Raw genomic sequence first — 24,744 nt, 5'->3', positions numbered from 1 at the left:
CAATGTAAATATATAAATTGAAGTAAAATATAATTAATATCTTGAATTAATCTTTTGGTCGAGATTCTTAAAAAACTTTAAACTTAAGAGAGATAATTAATATAAAAAGAGGAAAGTAATTGAAATTTACACGATAATTATAATAGCATGGTTCACACCACGTTGTAAAACGATATTTCTATCTATGTATAAAAATATAATGTCTTGTAATTGTATAATTTATTGTTAAAATTATACAGGATAATCTGTTACAGTATAAAACTATAAAGTATGAAAATCTTTGCCTGTTTGTTTGGAAAGTCATTTGGAATAAAAAATAACTTGTATTTCTCAAAGCTGAATTATAATATTAAACTTAAGACTTTCCAATAACAACAGTAAAATTTCGAATTGCAAGGAAACTTTAAACTGTAATTACATAAGTACATATCGAGATCTATGTTCATATTTATAATGATTTACATGCAGAATGATCACCCAAACAATCTGTTCGAAATTTTTATATTTTTCTAAAATTAGTCTTAACGTGTAACATACTATGCTATAATCGTGATAACACAATTGCTCAATACTGTTTGTATAAAAGTATTATGTCAAATATTCTACTAATAAATAAATTAGCAAAAATATTATAGTGTATTGAAATGACATTTAATTATTAAATTAGATGTTATAAAATAATTCAACTTCTATGTGAACTATTGTTTCTTATTTATATAATTTTGAAAATTCTTCGCATTTTCACCTAAGCATTTTTATATACATAATTACACAATATTGTTTAATCATTGTGTAAATGAATTTTTTAGGAAATATTCGAATACTAAGACATAGTTTGATTGTACACAAGACTAATTTGGGGATTGATCTGCATTAAAATTGATCACTACGTAAAAAAGTCCGAATGTTCTCTAATAGTCACCCCTTCCTCATGTTATTACCACCACCACCACCTACCTATCGTTCACTTTTTTTATGTGATTTTGATGTTTCTCTGTGTTTATCTGTCTCGGATAGGAGCTGGATAAAATACCAAATATAAGCATATATCTATAAATATAAACAAATAAAAACATTGCTTTTGTTAACTATGCCATGTATATACCAGTGATAAATTAATACAATAAGATTTGAAAATAAGCTTATGGCTTTTGCAAACCAAAGCACAATGAAAAGCAATCGTTGTATGATTGCATTGGTAAAAATTAACTTACTATGCATGTATTTACATGCTTGGAAGATTCGGACAATGTATTTTAAATATATTGGTATTATTTATGAAAAAGAGGCATATTTATTCGGCTCCTTTACGATTACTTTCTTGTGTATACATAGTTGTCTGCCCTACTTTGCTTCGTAGATTGTACGCAACACTATGTCTCTTTCTGCACGATCGTGTATTATAAAAATTTCGTGTAACATAAATCACAGTATAGAAGGAAAAAAATGTATAAAGTACATTTATATTGATGGACTTGTGTGCTTCACATTAGCGTATGAACTGATACGTTAATTCCGAAATAAGAATGTCACACTTTAATTTCAATTTGCCTTTGAAATTCTTTATACGCGGCAGTATCTGTAGCGCACAAAAAAATATAATAAAAAGTAAAAGTCGGCCTTGATAAAACGAAGCTAATATTTTATTATATTTCACTGTAACACGTACATATGTAAGGTAATTTTAGATACTTTTTGAGGAAAGAAAGAATATTCCACGTATCACACTCTAACTTCGAAAGTGACACAACTCGAAAATGCAAGAAACTAAGTACGCGCTCTGAATATAACAACACGTTATTCTGATAATCAACTTAGCAACAAGAAGAAGCATACTCGTAAGATGGATTTTCGATGTAACGTCACTTCTATTAAGAACGCGATATATGTATTTCAATATATATGCGTTATTTTCGAATCTGAAACGGAGGATATAAATACTAGAAACACACGGCGTCCTAAAATAAATGTGTCGTTAAAAGATGAACTTGCTTCAAGACTTAGTTTTAAAACATTATTAATAGTTATGAATTGTTAATATTTCTATAATTCTTGTCGAACAGTTTATTTTTATAATTGATATTTATAAGGTGCCGTATAATCAAAGAATTTGTAAATAATTTGATTTCAAGATATATTATCATAATATATCAGGAAATGATTCGTAACTCATATACGATTTTACGTCTAGAAACTGAATGAAAATTAATATTATTAAATTTGTTAAATGTTCAAATATTTCTTAAGAATCCTAAAAATGTATAGATCTGTACAGATCTGCACGATGTCCTAAATTTGAACAACAATAGGACATTCTCTGTGTGAGATGATGAATGCCAACATCTCGAAGCATGATACAGTACCAGCTTCTATCGTATACAATTCAGAGGTTCTGTACAGTATGTTGGCTTATACTTCAAACGCTTCACACGAATTTCGATCTGACCTGTGTGTGATTTCCATCATACCGATACTTGAAAGTTAATATTTAACAAACGTCAAGTTATTCCGTAACACACTTGCTCCAACCAAAACACGAAATAGAACAAATATAATACCGATCGTGTATTAATGTATTTATGTACGTATTCGGTAAAAGGAAAATAACAAGCCGATTAGGATCAAACGTAATGAATTTTCTTTGCTCCGAATCGAATTTAGTTCTGTATTTGCCGTGGTGAAGAATGTACGATAGAGGAGAGAGTAGAGCGACAGTAAATTTGAGAAATGTAAATGTAGAGGAAAAGCAAAAAAAAAAAAAAAAAAATAAAAGTGGGAAATGAAAAGACGAAAAAATTGTCCGCGTTTGCTCGTGGTGTCGGTGGTGCGTGGTAATGTGACTAGCAAGAGCATTTGTTTTGTTTATCGTTACGGAAGGAGGGGCCAATGGCTACGGGTATGCAGGCTACGCTGTTAAACTATGGGGGGCAGCAAGGGTTTGGTCGGTGCAGCGTTGCATCGCAAGGAAGCTTCGAGGAAGATGAATGCGACTCGAGTGAAGAACTCATAGGGAACGCATCTGGTGGGGGCCAGTCCGAGTCGCAGACTGTGGGGCTCCAACCAAAACTGGCCCCGATCAGTGGCTCTATGGAGCCCACCACCGTTTTCAGGCTTCACTTTCTCGGATCGGTTGAAGTTGAAGAGGAAGGGAGACGTAAGCGCCTTAACAACCACATAGTGCGGGAGGCTGTGACTAAGATCAAGGTCCGCCCTCCAACCCTTAGATGTATCATTATATTCTATTCTATAATCGTTGTTATGTTCGACTCTCCTACCTGCAACAGATTGCTTTTTTTATTTCTCGTTTCTCTTTACATTACACCTTCGCTTTTTTTCTTTCACTGACAACGAGTACTCAAATTTTACGTACATGTTACTTGCCTTAGTTCTTGAATCCTTCAAATTTAATTATTCGTCCGATATTCTAATAAATATATCTTCGTTTTAAAGAAAGAATTTTAGCGCTTTAAATAGCAAATTAGGTATTGAAGAGTGAAAACTCTTAGGTAGCTCGTAGTGTTACACAGCAAATGCTTTGTAGTGAATGCTACAGTTAACAAGATAAAGTAATAAATAGAAGATGCAAAAAATAATTTACTTAATAAAAGACATTATTCCATAAAAAAATATACTACGAAAATCTATCAGGTGTACGCAAGCTTTTGACATTTCTGACATCGTCTTTTTTCTCGTCGATTGTAGCAAAAATGTATGACGATACCTTTTAGGATATGTACAAGAATGGCAACATCTCGCAACATCGATAATGTTAGACATCTCTTGTCAGACATTGATTATTTTCAAAAGTAATGAAACTATTGCTTGATCAAATTACAGTGTTTTCTAAGAGACGCTTCCTTCCGTAAAAAGAAATGAAAAACAATGTTTATGGCGAAGAACAAACCGCACGAAAGAACGTGAAAGGAAGAATAATTAAGTCTTGCGCGTATAGCTTGTCTGTATAGGACTAGCAATCTGTGCAGGAATCCGTGTATTGTCCTGGTTAATAAGCAAAGTCCGATGCTAATGCAGATTTCAACGTATGGAGCGTGGCATACTAGCGAGTGTTCAGATTAGGCAAAATGTTCTACGGCCATTTGATCGTCGCTAAAGATGCTATTAAAGTGTAGCTTCCAATTTCGAATAATTTTACGTTTTTATTACTTATTTACCTACTATATACGTATTCTCTTAAGGAGCCCCTTTTTACTTACCAAATTTACGTCACAATTAAAGTAAAATTCGGTGATTATTACCGTCTCACAACACTGACTGATATATTATCAAGTAACAGTTTCTTATCAGTTGAAAACACTCAAAATCAGAGCTTAAAGCAAAAACGAACAAGAAAGTAAACTTTTATACATATTAATAAGAGAGAAGGATAAGATAATTATAATATTTCAAAGATAATATAGAAGAAAATTATCTTTCTTCGATAGATTAATAATTGTTTAATTGTTTTAAACGAAAATTATCTAGATTTACTCGTTGTCAATGAAAATGGGTGTAACTAGACATGATTATTTAAACGAATTGTACTTTGAATGTATAATGTTTTTCACAATTATACGTGACACACATATTTGATTAGGTTTTCTTATTAAACTCTCAGGTTTACGGAAGTTTCGAATTTCAAGTTTATTAGTACAGAAAAAATACATATGGACGTGAATTCTATTTCACCAAACTTACTAACAATCGCATTTTCGATATTGTGCATCATTCCTTGCAATAAATTTAAACATGATATATAGTAAACTTTCAGCATCTTTTCTTACTGTTCTTTACTGTATAATATTGTTAATCTCAATTAATTAATTAATTGCTTCCTTTATTTTATTCTACATGCTGCTTCTTCGTGATAGGCATTGGTACGTATTTTTTACAATACCATTTTAATTGAACATCTTTTCCATGTGTAACAAAGATATAAGATAAAACAAAATATGTAGGTAGTTGAAAGTAGGAACTTCCATTTAGTACTTTTATTCTACACTATTTTTAATGAATTCGACGACAATATCATTGATAACAATACTTTTATGATAAACTTTAAATTATTTGGTTTGCTAATAAATTGATATTGAGATAAAAACGACAAGATAATTAGTGTTTAATCTGACAATTTTTACTGTTTAAGTAAATATTTTTGAAGATATTCATAAAAAATTCATTGACAATATATGTGATGCAAGATACATATTGAAAAATATACATAATACTCGAAAGCACGTTAATAAATTTATTTTACTAATAATACTTGTAATTTTATAGAATAGAAGACATCTTTAGACCAACAAATCCAGAACTACAGCGTACTTTTTAATTTCATTTATAATTACATTTGATAACTGCCTTTATGAAAAGCTTTTTCAAACAGTCGGCAAATGTGTTGGTTTAAAAACAGATATTATTAGTAGTTACATACATATATTCCCTTTAAATGAAAATTAAAGATTAATCTCTCTGTTTGTAAAGAAGAAAGCTATTGATAGTGTAGGTAGTAGCGTAATATAAAAAGTAAGAGTTTACAATCGTCGAATTCCCTCATTTTCAGATTCATTTTGCTACATCTACCCTAGTAATCAGTTGAACAATCGTATAATATTTTTATACTATTCTGTTTGAATTTCTTCGTTTTAATTCCAAAGGTTACTGCATAAATACTTATCGTTGATTCAGCTTAGAAATTCGTAATTGTTGTCATTGAATCTATTACGTCGACGTAAAATAGACTTTCAGTGCTTTAATTTTGTATGTCATTCAAATATAAACAAATAAAAATTTGTACGTACAGGCACCGGATGGCGAAACTCAACCAAGTACAGAAGTTGATTTGTTCATCTCGACGGAAAAGATCATGGTTTTGAATACGGATCTAAAAGAGATCATGATGGATCACGCGTTAAGAACAATATCTTATATAGCAGATATTGGTGATGTAGTGGTGCTAATGGCACGAAGACGATTTGTACCACACGAAATGGAAGAGGCGCCAAAAATCAACAGAACTCCAAAGATGATTTGTCACGTGTTTGAAAGCGAAGAAGCCCGATTTATTGCACAAAGCATCGGACAAGCATTTCAAGTAGCTTACATGGAATTCCTTAAAGCAAATGGAATAGAAGATCATAGTTTCGTAAAAGAAATGGATTATCAGGAAGTACTCAATTCTCAAGAAATATTCGGTGACGAATTACAGATGTTTGCCAAAAAGGAAATGCAAAAAGAGGTAATTCATTAATTTCTATACTATATATAATCTAGTAGTATATTCTGTCTAATAAACTATCAAAAACCACTCTGACGCGAGCGTAATTTCTGATCTGTTAATGTCGTCCAATATCATAAAAAAAATACAGCAACGAACTGTATGAACAATACTATGAATAATATTTGCGCGTTTTATAAAAAATGTTTTCTCTCGCGCCAGATAGTTTCTTGATTGTACCTATTCGGAAAGAAGAGTTAAAATGTGGCCATTTTTGAGTATCAGAACATTTCAGAGCATCTCTCAAGGAACAAAAAATGTTATTAGCATTTATGGCAAATGTGATAGGAAAGTTGAAAACAATAAGTGTATAGATGAAAAATGGCAATGGTCAAACTTGTTTATCCGTTACAGTTAATCTTGGTCAGCAGAATTTCTGAAGAATTATTGTGTCGATATAGATGAATAATTATTCTGTAGCTGGATCAGAATTTTAAAGAAAATGAAGGCTAGGTGTAAGACGTGGGCAACTTTCGCCGTTGCCACATTTTTCTCTTTGCATTCACTCTTTGTCAACTTTATTGACAAAGTTTATTAACTCAAGAAGTATTTAAAAGTCTTCAAATTTAGATTGAACTATTCATTGGCATTTAAAGAAAATGCGAATGATATCGAAACTAAATGTTTCTAAATAGCAAAATAATAAGTGGCACGATTTTATTAATTGACCTAATATATGTAATGACGAACAAAAGTATTGGCAGAGATAAGTTTTCTTAAAAAATCCTGCGTGGGTGCCCCGTCTAATTTATGCATGAAAAATAATTTTCAAATTGAAATTAACGTTTAGATAGATCATACTTATCATTTCATAAAAGACTATTCATTAAAGAGACTAAGTAAAATAGTAATTACTTATGATTTTTTGATTGAAATTAACAAATTTGTATTATTGAACATTTACAGGTTGTGGTACCAAAGGCGAAAGGCGAAATTTTGGGTGTAGTTATTGTTGAATCTGGATGGGGTTCTATGCTACCGACAGTTGTAATTGCAAATTTGGCACCAGCTGGAGCGGCTGCTCGTTGCGGACAATTAAATATTGGTGATCAGATAATAGCCATCAATGGTGTTTCATTAGTTGGCTTGCCTCTCTCCACTTGTCAGACTTACATCAAGAATTCCAAAAATCAGACAGTCGTCAAGCTAACTGTCGTTCCGTGCGCGCCAGTAGTCGAGGTCAAAATCAAAAGACCTGACACAAAGTATCAGTTAGGATTTAGTGTACAGAATGGAGTAATATGTAGTCTACTAAGAGGCGGTATCGCTGAAAGAGGAGGTGTTCGAGTGGGTCATAGGATTATCGAAATTAACAATCAAAGCGTCGTCGCCGTGCCCCACGAGAAGATCGTCAATCTTCTTGCCACATCCGTCGGCGAAGTATGTATCATATTTCTCTTTTTTAATTTATTCCTATCTTCAAAGACATTCACTTTCATAACTTACAAGTTATTGCAGTATATTGGAAGTTACATTTGTATTTAAAATAATTGTTATTATAATACGCTTCTTACCAATTATATTTTATTTCAGATATTAATGAAAACAATGCCCACGTCGATGTTTAGGCTACTAACTGGCCAGGAATCTCCAGTGTACATATAAGCGTTTGATTGCCTGGCTGATATGCGTAGTGAACAGACAATACATCCGCCATCCACTACCATATTATTCAATACTCTACTCTCTGTACAGATTTATTCTACGCAAATTGCTTTGTGTTTCGATTCTTGTGAAATTCTATTCGTATATTCTCACCAGCTCCTGCTTAGCAAAGCAACAAAATTTACGTAAACACGTTGCGACAAATATTAATATATTGAATATTTACATAAAGCAAAAAAAAATATATATATATACATAATATATACATAAACATTTTATTTATGAATGAGATTCTCTATGTCTGTTTTCCAGTCTAGTATTCGTACAACTATTAAAAAATAATATCCAGATGCTGAAACTACAACTAATTGTTGCAAACCGAAAATACGTTTGATGAATTTTCATCGATTCTTCCTCACCATTGTCTAATGTGTTTTTATTTTCTATCGCCTTACTGAATAGTGGAATATTTTATCTATTGGGAAAATTATTTACTATATATGTGGAAAAGGTGTTATTGTATACTTATTTTCAAAGACTGTAATGTAAGTAACTTTTGAAGTAAAGAGCAATAATTGTGTTGCTTGCACTTTATACATGTATACATTTGTGTATATCTTTATTCATTGTGTATATTTGTTTTCAACAGATCTTTATTAAATAATACATTTGTAATGTATATTTATGAAAACATAATTTATTACAAAAAGGAAATGATAAGTAGATTGATATTTATATTTACAGAAGCTCTTTTTGCGAAACAAATACAGAGAGGAAGACAAAAAATTGAGTAATTAAATTCCATGTATTCAAACACAATGAATACAGAAATAATATATGTTGCGAAATCAGCATCGAGAATCGCATTCCATGCGCGATAAGAAAAGCGAAATATGCAGTGCACACGATTATACATAGCACAAAGCTCTTTACCACCGTTTAGAGCAGGGCTGGAACTCTCTGTACATTACATAGTTAACGACGGAGTATGTTTCTGGAAGGGCCTTCATATATTTTGTTGGCTTCATGTTAAATTACATCGTTTATTTAATCTTTTCTATCCGCGAGTTGCAATTCCTTTAGTTTTTTCATTTTTACTAATATTAAGATCTATTGTCTACTACATAATGTTTCGAATACGATGTGTCGCGATAAATATCACGGTAGTTATACTGAAGAGTACTCCGTGTAATATTTCATTATATCAACAAAATTTTTGTTTACAGTGACCTTTTTTAGAACTATATTTTTTTTTTGATAAAGGAATACTTTTGGTTGTTGTTAACAATTACTTCGATCAAATCGAATTACTAATACCAAGTATTATTGATACATAGAAAGAAATTTAATATTCAACGTTGTATGGGCATCGATATGTATTATCGAAAATTCTGTATTTCTTTCTTTGTTAAAATTATTATACCGAACATTATAACGCTAAATATACTTTAACAAGATGTCTTTCCATGATGTTGTATTCTAAATTTAAATTTACTTACGCTTTGATAATTATTGTAAGATAAAAAAAACTTTAACAACAAAATTTCACGTTAGGAAATACAAAAATATTTTTCTGTGTATCGATACCATAATACAGGAAATATGAATAATTATTTTTAGAATTTTACTTCTAAATTTTAAGTTTAAGATTTTGTTTAACAATTGAACATAACACTCTATGAATTGCTATTGGAGTAAATATATGATCAACAAAATAACATCTGTATGTAACATATTGCGTAAAAATGAACGCACTTATTTTTATTACTGATGGATGATGATATTTTAATGTCGTCAGTCGTAACCGACTTACATGGTGCAATATTACTCCATCATTTTTTCACAATTAATGTAATCAAGCGAGAGCAATCTCATTAATTATACAAGCATTTACAGTTATCACGATTGAAACATGATCTTATTAAACTATTTAGAAGATACTCTTTACTTATTGAATATAAATTAACTTAAAAGAAAAAGACGTTTTAATCTCGATTTTATGTAATATTGCGACTGAAAAATTATTAACATTTACAAATGGTAACTAAATAATATTAACATGGAGAGGAGTTCTCTTCTATGTAAATACCGCGCATCAGCACCCATTGAGTTCCATCAATTTTTTGCTGGAAGCTTTCCACCTCAACTAACGACAGATACGCGATATGCAAATCTTAAGATTTCTAATGAAAGTTTGATAAAATTTCAATGCCAAAGTACATTAAATAACTATATTAAATATGATATGTCAGATCGCATGATTTTCTTAACTATTTATCATGATATGTACGTAATAATAATTTTCCTTTTTGCGCATATCAAATTTCAATTCATAATAATTTCTGTCTTCTAAATAAACTTTCATAGAATATCAAGCTTAATATTTGTAAAAGATTACAAATGAAATTACGAAAAAAAAAAGCTTAAATTACTTTTGGTCTTTATGTAAACAACAATACCGAATTCATGATAGAGATTCCTCGTTATTTTTTTGCTTTTATATTTTTATTATCTCAAGGAAAATATCTTCTTTTTTCTGTTGTACAATAGGATTGTTTTTTCTTCGTTTTTGTTATCTAGTACTACTTCCAGATCCTTTTATTTCCATTTTTGTTACTTTATTATTAAGATATTGAGAAATTAAAATAATTCATGTATGTATATAGGTACCTCAAGATTGATTAAAACTTAATATTTGCTTCAAAAAGAGACTTTCTAAATAATATGCCATCGTTTAATAAATTCATAATATAAGAAATAAATCAACTGCGACATTTTTTGCATACTATTAATAAAATTCTCGATTAAATTTCCTTTTGATTAATGTAAATTAAGTGCAAAATTACGTACTTCTCGCAAAAAGAATTCTTCTAAATTTTTTACCATATTAATGTTTTCTCTTCTTTTTTTATTTTCTCCTCTTCATAATTATTTGAATTGCAATTGATTATACAGCACTATATTTACAACTTTCGATAGTATTTTTTTCCATAACAAAATATTTAAAAAATGATTAAAGCAATATTATTTTGTTGCATAGCTATTCTGTGTATTCCAAAGATGATATACGTAAAAATAAATATATTTTACAAAATGATGCAACCTTGAAGTATCTATGTTATAGAATACATTTTATTATTTATTGAATCTTTGTTTTATCATAAACAAAAAAAAAAAATTCACGATAGAACATCTTTCAAATATAGAAAGGAAATCAAAAAGAAAAGCGATTACAAAGGAAAGAGTGAATGTGAGAGAAAGTAATTGAAACGGATAATAATTTCGCCGCTTAAAGAATTATATGATTTTAAAAATCCTATTTAAACCGGTTTGTTGTAATATCAAATAATATGTACAAAAATGTAGTTTATACTAATTTTATTTTGTCTGCATTTAATCAGTGCCATTTATAATGCCCTGGAATTGAACTTTTTTATGTTTTATTACATATACAAAAGTTATGTTTTAGTAAATAAAAATATGCGCATGCTTGTGTAACGGATCTGAGTGGAAAATTCTACCATCTTAATTCTAATAGAATGATTTGACAATTTTTCGTTGGAACACTATTTGAAATGAATGACAAACAACGTTTTAATTTAAAAATTCAATTTAATATTGTCGAATGCACACAAAAATACAGCACATTTTTAAAGATAGTTATAGGAACATTGCTGCAACCAAAGAAATTATGTTTCTCAACGCATAAAAATTTAATAAATCAAATAAAAATGCTTATATACATATGATGCAACAGTTTTGTGTAAATTTGTTAAAATTTATTTAAATTTAAGTATATGTCTCTCAAGAAATACAATTCTATCAAACAGTATACTGGTATAAAAAGTTGATTTCTTCCATTTTGTCTAATACCTTATAATTCAGCTCTATAAAGATTCTTCAAAATTACTGTCATCATTTCCGTCGGGAAATATGCTTCATTTATTAAAGCAAAAGTCTATAATGATAAATCCACATACACCAATGTACACTTTGCAGTAAACTGATATAATTTATATTTCTTATATACACACATATAATATATATATAACATATATGTGTGTATAAATATATATATATGTACATATATATTATGTGTGTGCGCGCGCGCACGTACGTGCGTGTGTGAAAAAACGCAATGCGAAATTTCATATCTTTTTTTTTTACAGTTGAAATTATGCGTTTCGGAAAAGATATATACATATATAATTAATCTTTTCTCCGAAACGCGTAATTTCAATCGCAAAAAATATATTAAATTTTGCATTGCGCTTTTTTCAGTTCCTTATTTTATATCGAACGTAAACACATGAATCCATGATAATTTATGATTAATCGAAAACAAGGATAAATGTAAAAGTTTTTCGAAATTTATTTTCTAGAGAAGAAAGGTCTTTAAAACAAGATTAGTAATAATAATAATTCCTACGAATAATATATATTTTATTTTTCTATAGATTACTTTTAATGGAGAATATTTTCGCAGAATCTTTTATTGTCGTCAAGAACTTCAATTTAAGTTCAACTGTGCATTCATAGTGGACATATTATATAAATTATAATTTTATATTTGTATGTTTATTTCAAAATTATACAATCCTATGTACGATAACAAATCTGGTTTTAATTATTAATATCTGGTTATTTATATATTCCGTATTTCAGTTGAAATGTTTTACACTTTTTAGAATTGCATTGAAGAAGTTAGAAAGAACTTACAAATATACGCAAATACATTTTGTATAATATAAATCCACTCGATACGTTTCCCAAGAAATACTATTTTTGATGGCAGACGATTAATGCTGCTGTTCATAATCTATTTAATGCAAGATAATTTACATTTATTTATTCACCCAATATTATCATTCAGAAATCATTATTGCTTTTGCTTCACAAGGTTTTTACTGCATATCTGCATAATATAGATATTTTAAATAAATGGAAATTACTTTAGATCTAATACAGTGAACAGAATAGCGATACATATTAGAAATATATGAATTAAAAAATGATGTTAATTCTTGCTTCGTTCAGTAAAAACTCACATTGTTCGCACGTTGAATATTAATTGATTGATACGAGATAGGTACATATGAGGTGGTTGAGAATAGTTCATTACGCATAATGTACCGATTCGAAAATAACAAATAATATTTTCTAACAACATTGGAATGTACTTTGGAATGTTTATTACTTAATAATAAGTAATATTTCATTAATATCATTATTATAATACATATATAATATTTATAACAGTTACTTCTTTTATATTTTTGATCCTAAATTGTAATTATTCAATTGAAAAGATTCTTTATATGATACTTTACACATGCACATTTTATTATTTCTGCTAATGTCCTAACGTATTCTCAATACTTTTTTATACATTTGCTATATCTTTAGAAAAGGTTACATTTCTTACAATATTTTTGATGGAAAAACCTTATTTCACTGCGTAAATCACGAATGTGTTTTAATTATTCTTTTAATTTTTTTGTATAAATATCAAGACAAAAAACGCTTTGTTCTATAATATGAGGAAAATGATAGAGATAATCAACGTGTCAACAATTGCAGTTTCAATATATTGCACTTTTTATAATTATGTTTACTTTCAATCAAACTATCTTTCCATTATATAGATTTAACATACGCGTATTATTATACAAGTACTATTTTTCTATGTATGCGGTTTTTTCTTTAGATTATTTTATATCTACTTGCCATAATAGCTGATATCTAATTATACATGTCGTACAGATACGTTGTTTTATTGCTATTTTAAAACAGTCCTTACGACTAGATACAATAACGATATAAATTTTATATCATGAAGGATTTATTTATACATTTAATCCTTATGGGTGCTTTCATAGAATTATAGAAAAAGCAAGCCTTAAATAAATTCTGAATGTTTATATTCGATTGTAAAAGACGTAAGCAGCGTGTTGCACATCGCATATCACATTAAATATATACACACATATAATATTGAACAACACGCGTTTCCCTTCATCAAAAAATCCTGTCAAACTCTTTCGGATGTTTATGTTCATAAAATGAACACAATCGTTTACATATAGTATTATGTACTTCTTTTTTATTCTTTTACATACCGTTCATAAAACATCTACTCTAAGTGAACTCTAAATAAATTTCTTTTAGATCTTTGGTACTTTCCTGTCATTTTATAATTTACATTTTAATTATTTGAAAATATAAAAAATCTTACATCATTTAAATTTGTTACTTTTAGCCGAACGCTTTTTCGTTACTTATGGAATATTTAATATCATTTTTTATCTGCAAATTCATTGTATGAACACGTATATTTCTAAAACGTACCAGAAAATAGCGCCTTATACAAAGTGTTGTACGTATATCGACGAAGTTTTCGGGAAAAAGGGAAACGATAAAATAATGTTCTTTTGAGTTATGTGGAGACTGCGCCCGGAAACATTGACACAAATTTAGAATACAAATGTTCTATGTATAAAAAAAAATGAATTTTGGCATGGAAATTTTTATCCATATATTTGGTAAACAAAGGAATGATACGAATAAAATATATGGGATCAAACATGTTTATATTGGGTGGCCGAAATTTATCTAGTCATTACGCTAATTGTAAGGGTAAGATAAAACATGCATATGTACGTGTATACATATGTACGCATATAAATACGTATATATGCAGAAATCGATACAAATATAAATATAAATATAAATATAAAAATGAATGCAAATATAAATATGAATACAAATATAAATACATACATATATACGTGTGTGTGTGTATATATAGATAGATAGATAGATAGATATAAAGATAAAAATAAAATAAAATATACAGCCACCGTGAACCACCCTGACTGAATGTGTCTGTTTAGCCATATTTTAATAACATTCGCAAAATAATATTATTGTCGATCTGACCTTGCGTGATTGTTGATAGAACGTTTTTTTTTTTTTAAGCAGTAAAGTTAATGAAGTTATTATTAGTTGAATGTATCCCTGCATTTACTTTCGTTATACGTTGAAAAGTTGTAAAGCATATTCGTAAAGAAAATTCTAAAAGTGTAATATCAATACAAAATATCACATTTCATTGCATAACATGTGTTAAACGTATAAGAAACATACGCGGTATTGAAAATGTTATAGCATACTGTTAATCGCAGAATATATTTAACATAATTACATAAAAACAAAATTTTTAAAAGAATTATATCAACGCAAAGAACTGTTATAAATTAGAAAATTAAACTATACGGAATTTCTTATGGCTGCTTGTGCAGTAAAGACTACAGACATATACATATGCATATATAAATATATAGGTATACATATAGTATATACATATATATATGTATGTATGAAACCGCAATGATTTACAACGCGAGTTACTAGGTATACATATTACTCTAATGTACACGTGAAAGTAATCGCTTCTCGACAAATTGTTTAAAGAGCTTCGATACATTGAATCGAATAATTCGTATAAGAAAAAAAATTCAATGAAAATTCAAGAGATTGTTTTGTTTATTATACATTTTTTATTCATCATAAATGAAGAGTTTCGTCGATTTAAAATTTAAAATGATTGTTATGCAAATAAACTTACGTAGGTAGAACATATTCCAATAAAAATGCTCATACTATAGCAAATAATAAACATTCACGTGTTCGAAAAACAAACAGTTTATATTCGAAAGAATTGAAAAAAATATTTTTAATTCACAATAAATAATGTGATGATGTCCGAAAATTACTTGTATTGTCAAAAAAAAAAAAAAAAAAAAGGAAGAAAGAAACGCGTTGAAGAACGAAAATAAATAACAGATAAATAATTTATAGATTTTATATAAAATTAAAGACTTAAATTTTTGTCGAAAATATCCGTAAGTGAAAAGTAAAAAGTAAAAAAGAAAACAACGAGTTTTTATTTATCGGAGTATAGTTAGATCTTATCGGCTAATATTACACATGTAAAAGGTATTATGGTTAATAATTATATCATGGAAAACGTAAATTCTAAACATGTGAAATAAAAGTTCATGTTTATTAATTTTTGATTCGTTATTTAAACGTAATTAGATTTTATTGTATTCCTTTTCTTTATATCAATAAAGAACAGATGAGCCTGATGCATCAATTTCAGCTAAATTAAGCGAGCATACATATACATTTAAATATATTAATGTTTCATTAAAGCAGTTTAATGTTAATATTGAAACAGAAAAAACGTATAAATTGTCATAAAAATAGCCAATTTAGGTTAGTATAAATATACTTTTGATATAAGTTAATATTAATTTTAAGGGAAGTTTTGTATAGAAAGGGGAAAGTCAATTTTGAGAGAGGAAATGTTAATTTAATAATAATCACTAATTGGGTAAAGTCAGTGCAAACGATAGACACAACATTACCTTAAAGAAATCATATTGGTAAGATAATCTAAACACAATCATTTGTAATGTCGATACGATAAGTGATAAAATATATCTTATACATAAATAAAGCTTGCGCTATAGCTTCATCAGTCATGAAACATGCTACAAAATATTATGACTGTCTTTATCAATGTTTGTGGATGTATTATAAGTTATAAATTATAAGTAAGCTATTAAATGTGTACATCGTAATATTATATTAGTCCATATTAAGATAATAAAATGTAATTTTGAATTCAAATCCTAAATGTATCTTGATCATTATATTATATGTTTATATCTTGTTTCTTATTAATTTCGTACTTCATACCAATTAAAAAGACACTTTTGAATAATTAGGAATATGCAAAATATTTTAGTTTCTTTTCCTCAAAATGACAGAAGCATATTCTTATATTCCTATGAGTGAAAATAAGAAAAATATGTCATATAAACATATGTAGATTGTAGATTCATACCATGAAATATGAACGTGCATTTATGATTCACCTTGTATATGTATACAAAGTGTTCATCGTAACAGTCACCACGATATTTCAATTCCTTTCGTTAATCTGATAAAAAATTGTTTTAAATAAAAATAAGTCAAATAAGTTTCGATAACAAATTGCAATAATAGAAATAGCTAAAAAGGCTTTTATTCAATAAAAAATGAAATTCACCATAATGTGCTTAAATGACACTAGATATACATACATATGATTGTTTGTGTTCATTGTGATAAATTCATCGGTGTCATGCACATTTGCTTTCTTCCAATAAGATGTTAAGAAAGTCAACCTATTAAATTCCCTTATTAACACGTAAATTAAACAGAACATTATCCAGTAATACCTTCTAGCTAAATGTAAATCTACTTCTTATTGTCACAATAAATGCATTCTGTACTTATTAATATTAGAACATCTACCTATTATTGCAACAATATCATTTTTCGATTTCCAAAAGATTGACGTGGTGAGAGTAGAAGAGATACATACGATGCAGTAGATACATATGTACTTACATATGTAGGTGAATACTTACAAGGAAACTTACATTATATTTTAATAATTTTCTTAAGAAGTTATCGAAGAAAAGTAAATATGTATGACATCATTGAATCTGTCTCGGTAGATGCCATCTTTAATAATCGATAAGAAAAATTATATGATACCATTTAAAAATGTTAAAGTAACCTTGAATTTTTATTGAATAAAAAAAACTTTTTTTGATAGTGTTTACTGCAATTTTCTAACTTCTAAGTACTGACTAACTTTTTCCCGAAAGATTTTTTCATCAGATTAGCTAAAATGTCGTGGCAAACATTACAATAAATACCCTATACTGTACATGTAAGGTAAATAACATTTCATCACCAATTTTAATATAATTTACATGTAATATCTATCTAAATAAATTAGAGCAGGAGAATACTGTAATGGCCCGAATAATCACGGTATTTTCGAAAATTCTTCCAGACAAACAGCTCAACTAAATCTATTTATTACTCATTATAGTTAATAGGCTATACATATAAGTATGTATGTAGAAGTGAGTGAGCAACAATTTTTAACGATTTTCATGAACCTATTTCTTGTACACTTTTCCTCCAAATGTGCGCTACAGAAAAATAAAAAAGAGGATTGAAATTGCTGAATTGCTAAAAATCAAATAACTTAAAAGTAAAATAATATGCTAAACAGTTGCGATAAGAGAAGTTATAAATTTCATACCTTGCGTAAAAGCTAATTTTCAGAATAAATGAAAATCTCTTCTATGCGAACGCCTGCTTTCGTATGAAGTTTAAAGTCGCTAAAATTACCATTACATCATTTCATTCTAATATTATAAGGAAAAAGACCTTTTTTGTTTTTAAATGAGTTTAAAAATTTAAATTTTGATCAATCTGTCATAGCAAATATGTACTTCACTATGCTTCGTTCAGACGTTTTTTGGTATGTATCTCATGTATTACATGTATATACTATTTTACTATTATATTATTATGTTATATATGTATATATTTATATTTATATATGCATCAATATTATATAAAGTATATTATATACATATAGTTCAATATAATAAAATAAATTTATAATAATATAATCCAATGCTTGTAGGATTTTAATTTAAATTAAGACTTTAACATATTATGTAATTAAAATTTGCACCGTAGGCATTGAATATTGCATTCTAAGAAGTGCAACCACATATAACAAAACAGTAACAGTGCAAAGAGATTTTAACTGATTTCCAACCTATCACCAATGTGGTAACCTAGAATCGCCTCTCTAGTAGAATCATATTTTCTGGATGAAGAATAGTGCTTGTAAAATGCAATATGTCCACTTCTCAGGGGAAGAGTCTAATTAATAACTTTTTGGATTCCTTATATAAAAGTGTTAACATGAAAGTTCCTTTTTAATTTAGTGGTTTGTGAATTATTTGATATGTACAATGAGCTTTTCCGTAAAAAAGACAGGTGGTAGAATGTGGCATGAAGCACGAAAACAGGAAAAGAAAATTCGTGGAATGCTGGTAGATTATCGTCGTAGAGCTGAACGTCGACGAGACTATTATGAAAAAATTGTAAGAACACAAATTAAATAACGATTTTTATGTAAATTTTATTGTAATTATGAAACTTAACGTTATTTCTCTTCTCATGAGACCAAAATTTTTATTTTCCTCTTATTATTAAGTTAACCTTAAACTCATTCCTAAGTCTATTATAGATACATTATATCTGTTCTATAATTATTAATAGTCGCTTAAAGATATAACTTCAGGAAATTACACATTCCACTTTTTATCGCGCAATTATATGCATGTATACATTATACATTATAATATACATATCATACATGAAACACACATTTAAATTTTCTTTAGAAATCAGATCCTACTCAATTTTTGCAACTTCATGGAAGACCTTGCAAAATACATTTGGATCCAGCAATTGCTACTGCTGGTGACAGTCCTGCAAATATGTAAGTCTTTGTGTTATTAATCTGTTATTACACCTGTTGTCAAATGTATATGTGTTATTATATATATAAAATTGTGATATATTATGGCATGAAAATTAGATTTAATATGTAATATTTTCATATCATACATGAATATAGGAATTATACATGAAAAAATATTTTATATACTAAACAGAAGAATTAATTGAACATTTAATGAATTATGTTAAAAAACAGAATACTTGAAAATTTTATCATGTAGTAAGATATAAATAAATAACTCTGTCTGCAAAATATATGTTATATTGATAGGATGCCCTGGCAAGGAAATGAAGACAATCTTATTGACCGATTTGATGTACGTGCTCATCTTGATTGGATACCAGAAGCACCAGATTCTATTGATGTAGATATTGCTCTCACTAGTGAAGACAGACATATCAATTATGAACGTTATCGTATTATTGTTCAAAACGAATTTTTAGGAGGTGGGAGATTTATTTAAAATCTACATTTTATTTTTATTTAAAATTATTTGATAAATAATAGTCTTCAATGTAGTAACGGAAGAAAAATTTTTACACCAAATACATTTGGAAGAACAATTTGGTTCATCAACAAAGTTAGATTCTGCTAGGGATAAGAAGAAATCATGTAATAGTGTTGCGATTGGATATAATTATGAAACAGAAGAACCAATAACTGAAACAGTAAAGTCACTGGATACTGTTATATCTGATGAAAAAGCAGACGATGAAGACAGTGATATAGATCTAGGTATAACTTATATTCTATAAATAATTATTATAGTATTTTGTCTGATATATTATAAACATTTAATTTTTCTTTCTAGATATTTGTGTAGATGTATCTCAAATAGAGCCATCACAAGCGCATGAAATGAACTTAGTAGCTCAAAAATATGGGCTTTTAGGCGCCGATTATTTTAGTTTCTTAACACAAGATTTTGAAGAAGCTGAAACATTGAGACAAGCACGTAAACAAGAAGAAGAAAAAGCTATGTACTCGGTAAAATATAAAATTAAATTATTATATTTTTTGATAATATAATATGATTAAAGTTGTTAATTATATATTACTAATTATATTATTATATATACATTTAATTAATTCACATCACAGGGTAGAAGATCACGTAGAGAAAGACGTGCATTTAGAGAAAAAAAGATGATTGGTCGAGTTATGAGTCCACCTAGGTAGTCACTTTTATATTATAATTTTAATACACTTATTACTATAGTAATAAGTTTATTTATTAAGTCCTTATTATCAGAAATATATTTATAATATTTTACATTTTGCTTATTAGTTATGCAGCAAGAGAAAGTCCTGAATACAATCCCTATAGAAAATCTTCATCCAAATCTCGCTCGAGATCTGTTTCGCCTATAAACACTGGACAAATAACTTATATTACAAGTTTTGGCGGTGAAGAAGAGACTCATGGAAGTTCGTCTCATGTTACTTCTTCCAACTCGAAAAAAGTCAATTACTCTCATCTTAGACGTAGAAGATCAGACAGTCCAACACTTAATGAACGTACAATTAATAGAAAACTTTCAAAATCAAGATCTAGGAGTTGCTCTCGATCTGTTAATAAATCTAAATCATACAGAAACCGTGATAGGAAACGAAGTGCGTCGAGAACCAGGTACGTTCATCGATATTTACATACATAAGAGTATTTGTATATATAATGTATAAGAGAGAGAGAGAGAGAGAGAGAGAGAGAGAGAGAGAGTGAGTGAGTGTGTGTGTGTGTGTGTGTGTGTGTGTGTGTGTGTGTGTGTGTGTGTGTGTGTGTGTGTGTGTGTGTGTGTGTGTGTGTGTGTGTGTGTGTGTGTGTGTTATATATTTACTTATGCTACTAATTGATATATAATTTTTAGATCAAGAAGAACACGTTCGAGACATAGAAAAATCACAAGATCGCGAACAAGAAGTCGTTCAAGGCGATCACGAACTCGAAGTGAATCTAGATCTCGATATAGAAGTTTTACTAGATCTCGTTCGCGCACCATTTCAAGGTCTAGATCTAGATCCCGCTCTCGTCCAAAAAAATCTAGAAGTTCATCTTCAAGCAGTATATCTAGATCAAAGTCAAGATCGAGATCAAGATCTAAATCACATAACAGAAGTCACTCAAGAGATAGTTATCGTCGAAGACATTATTCTCCATCGAAATCAGTATCCAAATCACGATCCAGAACTAAATCTCAATCTAGATCTAGATCAAGATCAAGAAGTCAATCCAGATGCAAACGATCTCGTAGTGTCGAAAATAAAGTGCCAGCACTGCCAAGGTAGGATATATATTGTAATAAATATGAAACTTTCGATATGTTTATTACTTTTTAATTATATTAGATATTACGGCCGACGTGGGAAATCATCAAGTTTGGAATTAGAATTATCAGATAACGAAGAAAAAGTCACTCCGGCAGCATCGAAACTAACGGTTACTAATATCACGAACATGTAAATTTAATATTAATTATATTACGCTACAATTTTAAAACTAGCTTTAAGGAGTCTTTTAATTAATTTAAATATTTCAGGAACAAGCCAAAAGCAGGGTTAAGTACAAATTCTGGTGGCGGACACAAAGTCAGTAAGAACCATAACGCTTACTTAGTCACTTAAAGCACAGAGAATAAAAGACAGTATATACTCTTTATATAACTACCCTCTCGACGAAGAACTTCAACAAGTGCTACTTGTTTTCATTCTGTTGGATAATACAAGACGTTTAAATCACGTTCTTTATATTTCACATTTAATCAATTCATTTCGGGTTCTTAATGTCATTAATGTCTTAATCTCATGTCCAGTAGGAGAAAGCCACGAAGAATTTGATTTAATAGCTCTATTAATGAAGTTTCTCAGAAATTATTTCTGTGAAATTTTCATTTTTACTATTGACGTTATCAGAATGAAAACATTAAATTTTTTATGATTTAATGTATTTGTTTCGTAGACGTAGTAATACAAAAGAGTCTTCAGTATAGGATATATTTAATATCAATATCTTAATATGTAATAGCATAATAAATTTTTTAAAATTTTAATATAAGCTTCACTATATATGTAATATATCTTAAACTTACACAAAATATGAAACTTTATACTATTTAATAGCATATACAGGGTGTTAAAAAAGCCATTCAATATTTCTATGTTACATAGGACACATTATACTGATTAAAATAAATTTAATAAATATAGGTTGAAAGCTCAACCGTTTCGGAGAAAAAAATACTCTTTTATGTTAGTATTATGATAAATGACAGAAGAATTACGTAACCGAATCCGGTATACTTGTTGGATAATTCGACAGCGATCTGGAATTTTTGAGAGTGAGTTTGCGACTCTGCAAGAGAAAATGCCAATTGTCTATAAAAATTGAAGGAAAACATGTGGAACGTCCTTTATAAATATTAAGAAACCAATATTCACCTTTCGAACTGTATTTACTAAGATTATTTTACTCAGTATGGTGTATCCTATGTACCACATATATATTGAATAGTTTTCTGAACATCCTATATATAAATATAAGATTTCTTCGAAATTTTAATTTATTTAAAATCATTAATGAACTACTTGTACCAAAACGTTTAAATATTTCGAATAAAATAAAAAAAGTGTAACAGATAATATTCTTTGATGTCACAAAATTTATATTAAAATTTTAGAAATATTTTATACTTTGCTATACATATCAGAAAAAAATTGTAGTAATTGTAAACAGACTTTTAAGAGTTACATTTTTCAGTCACTGAAGATCACACCCCAGGAACGGCTTAAGAAGAAGATGCAAGCTTTATTAAATAGACAGTGTAAGTAAAATTTATCAAAACTTCTATAACAAACGTAGTTTTAGTATAATATAATTATATTTATATTTTAGATAAAGCTGATAAAAAAGCCGAGCAACTTAGAATTGAAAAAATGGAACAGCAAAGGCAAGATCGAGAAGATGAAATTCGAGAAATGTCTTTGAAGTTACGTAGAAAGTATGCTATTATCTCTATTCTACATATTCTTTATCTTTAATTTAATATTACTTATTATTATTATTTTGGTTTAACAATTTTTAGACAAAGAGAACGAAGACATCGTTATGAAGGTCATAGTTCTGATTCACATTCCTCTGTATCGCGTACGCCAAGCCCTGGTCGTAGTCCACGAATTGTCCGTCGAGAAAGGAAAGATAGGGATGTGAGGGATTTCGAACACGATCGTGAACGGGAAAGAGATAGAGAACGAGACAGACGGGATGATCGAGAAAAGTTTAGAAGTGAATCTCGTAGGAGATACAGAGATTCTCCACTTCGTTCTCTGAGTCCAAGAAATAGCCGGTAAAATTGCAAATACTCTTTACAGTACATTGAATTAAAATTAAGATGGTCTTCCAATACATTTCATTAACGTTTATTCTTTTAGGGGCCTAGTCGATTATTGACGAGAAAGCATGCGGTTAATCTTCCATTTGATGGGCTTAAAATTTTATTAGATACTTCCTGTATTGCATTCCTTTCATAAAATGCTATAAATGCTCTAAGAAATGCGATAAAGAAAGATACAAAACACATGATATGACTATAATTTACAATTATCCTTCAACCATTAATTAATATTGTTTAATCTTATATTATAAAAATAAATACAGTTGTTTATTTATATCTTATTATTATTATTATCATTATTATTCAACAGGAACTTTATGTCTCTCTGTTACAACTAAATATTATTATCTAAATCTAAATAAGATTAAGTAATAATTTCAATATGTTTCAATTTCATTTATATAACTTTGATTTTAAAATGTTGGCCACTTTTTAAACATTTATATTATGAAACTACTTTAGCATATAAAGTATTCTAATAAAATATTTTTAATTTCTAAAAAAAGTGCATAAAACTAATTTTTTAATTTTAGTAAATATAACTGGAAGATACATATATATGTATTAGTTTTTATAACAAAAATTCATTTTTCTTAAAAATTAATAAGTTTATAATTGTTTGTATTTAACACTATAATACTAAATAAAAGTGTTTTTTATTTAATTGCTACAATTTTAGCAATTAAAATTTTATGAATATATATACAATAACTTCAATTTCAATAAAATGATATAATTGAAAAGTTTATATATTTTAAGTAACATTATTAATCCTCGGAAATATAATAAAGTACTAGAATTATTTATTAATAATATTTGTATCATTTAAATTGCGCATTTCCCTCTTTTTGTTCAATATGGTAAGTATATGTATTTACATCTAGGTGTAAACTACTGCCATAGTCATATAAACAAATTTGGACAGTCTTATACCGAAAGTATTGACGAAATCGTCCGTCTTTTGAGTGGAAAAAATCAAGATGGAGGTCAAAGAAAGGTCTTGTTCTGTACATGCGCAATACGTA

At 28.4% G+C, this 24,744-nt stretch overlaps 2 protein-coding genes and 1 long non-coding RNA gene across 13 annotated transcripts in view; 2 read left to right on the top strand and 1 right to left on the bottom strand.

Annotated features, from left to right (window-relative positions):
• The window catches only part of LOC139989394 (uncharacterized), a 40,105-nt gene extending 23,518 nt beyond the window's left edge, over positions 1–16,587 (top strand). For 7 of the 9 annotated variants that reach the window (XM_072007716.1, XM_072007713.1, XM_072007715.1 and 4 more), the window contains 3 exons: positions 5,801–6,235; positions 7,181–7,654; positions 7,808–16,587. In XM_072007716.1, coding sequence (XP_071863817.1) covers positions 5,801–6,235; positions 7,181–7,654; positions 7,808–7,879 — 981 coding nt within the window. In that variant the 3' untranslated portion in view covers positions 7,880–16,587. Of the gene's footprint in view, positions 1–2,877; positions 3,389–5,800; positions 6,236–7,180; positions 7,655–7,807 lie in introns of those variants that run through there. The other 2 variants (XM_072007721.1, XM_072007720.1) reach the window with 1 other exon arrangement.
• On the bottom strand, positions 3,138–3,860 carry LOC139989396 (uncharacterized). 2 transcript variants are annotated; one of them, XR_011800328.1, is made up of 3 exons: positions 3,722–3,860; positions 3,378–3,547; positions 3,138–3,271 (listed from the first exon to the last, which is right to left on the bottom strand). It is a non-coding gene; the product is annotated as an uncharacterized lncRNA (long non-coding RNA). The 2 variants fall into 2 exon arrangements; XR_011800329.1 differs by having other exon boundaries at positions 3,633–3,770.
• A 2,040-nt stretch (positions 16,588–18,627) lies between the features above and the next one.
• On the top strand, positions 18,628–23,995 carry LOC139988683 (CLK4-associating serine/arginine rich protein). Of its 2 annotated transcripts, XM_072006364.1 has the most exons (14): positions 18,631–18,909; positions 19,213–19,310; positions 19,602–19,777; positions 19,851–20,066; positions 20,143–20,318; positions 20,433–20,506; positions 20,620–20,961; positions 21,200–21,613; positions 21,678–21,788; positions 21,869–21,917; positions 23,086–23,149; positions 23,221–23,326; positions 23,411–23,671; positions 23,757–23,995. In XM_072006364.1, exons 1-14 carry the CDS (start codon positions 18,778–18,780, stop codon positions 23,773–23,775), a joined length of 2,238 nt encoding a protein of 745 aa, XP_071862465.1. In that variant the 5' UTR covers positions 18,631–18,777; the 3' UTR covers positions 23,776–23,995. The 2 variants fall into 2 exon arrangements, with proteins under 2 accessions (XP_071862466.1, XP_071862465.1); XM_072006365.1 differs by lacking the exons at positions 23,411–23,671; positions 23,757–23,995 and having other exon boundaries at positions 18,628–18,909; positions 21,869–21,921.
• The last annotated feature ends 749 nt before the right edge of the window (positions 23,996–24,744 follow it).

The sequence above is a fragment of the Bombus fervidus genome, chromosome 7 (assembly GCF_041682495.2).
Source record: "Bombus fervidus isolate BK054 chromosome 7, iyBomFerv1, whole genome shotgun sequence".
Classification (NCBI taxonomy): Eukaryota; Metazoa; Arthropoda; class Insecta; order Hymenoptera; family Apidae; genus Bombus; species Bombus fervidus.
Note: the sequence above shows the minus strand (reverse complement) of the source record. Positions and strands in the feature narration are given on the sequence as shown.

Excerpts from the sequence above, each read along its gene's own strand:
- LOC139988683 (XM_072006364.1), top strand. The coding sequence starts at position 18,778 with ATGAGCTTTTCCGTAAAAAAGACAGGTGGTAGAATGTGGCATGAAGCA. Across the intron at positions 19,311-19,601 it reads GGTGACAGTCCTGCAAATAT|GATGCCCTGGCAAGGAAATG; the intron begins GTAAGTCTTTGT and ends TTATATTGATAG. Across the intron at positions 20,067-20,142 it reads AGACAGTGATATAGATCTAG|ATATTTGTGTAGATGTATCT; the intron begins GTATAACTTATA and ends TTTTCTTTCTAG.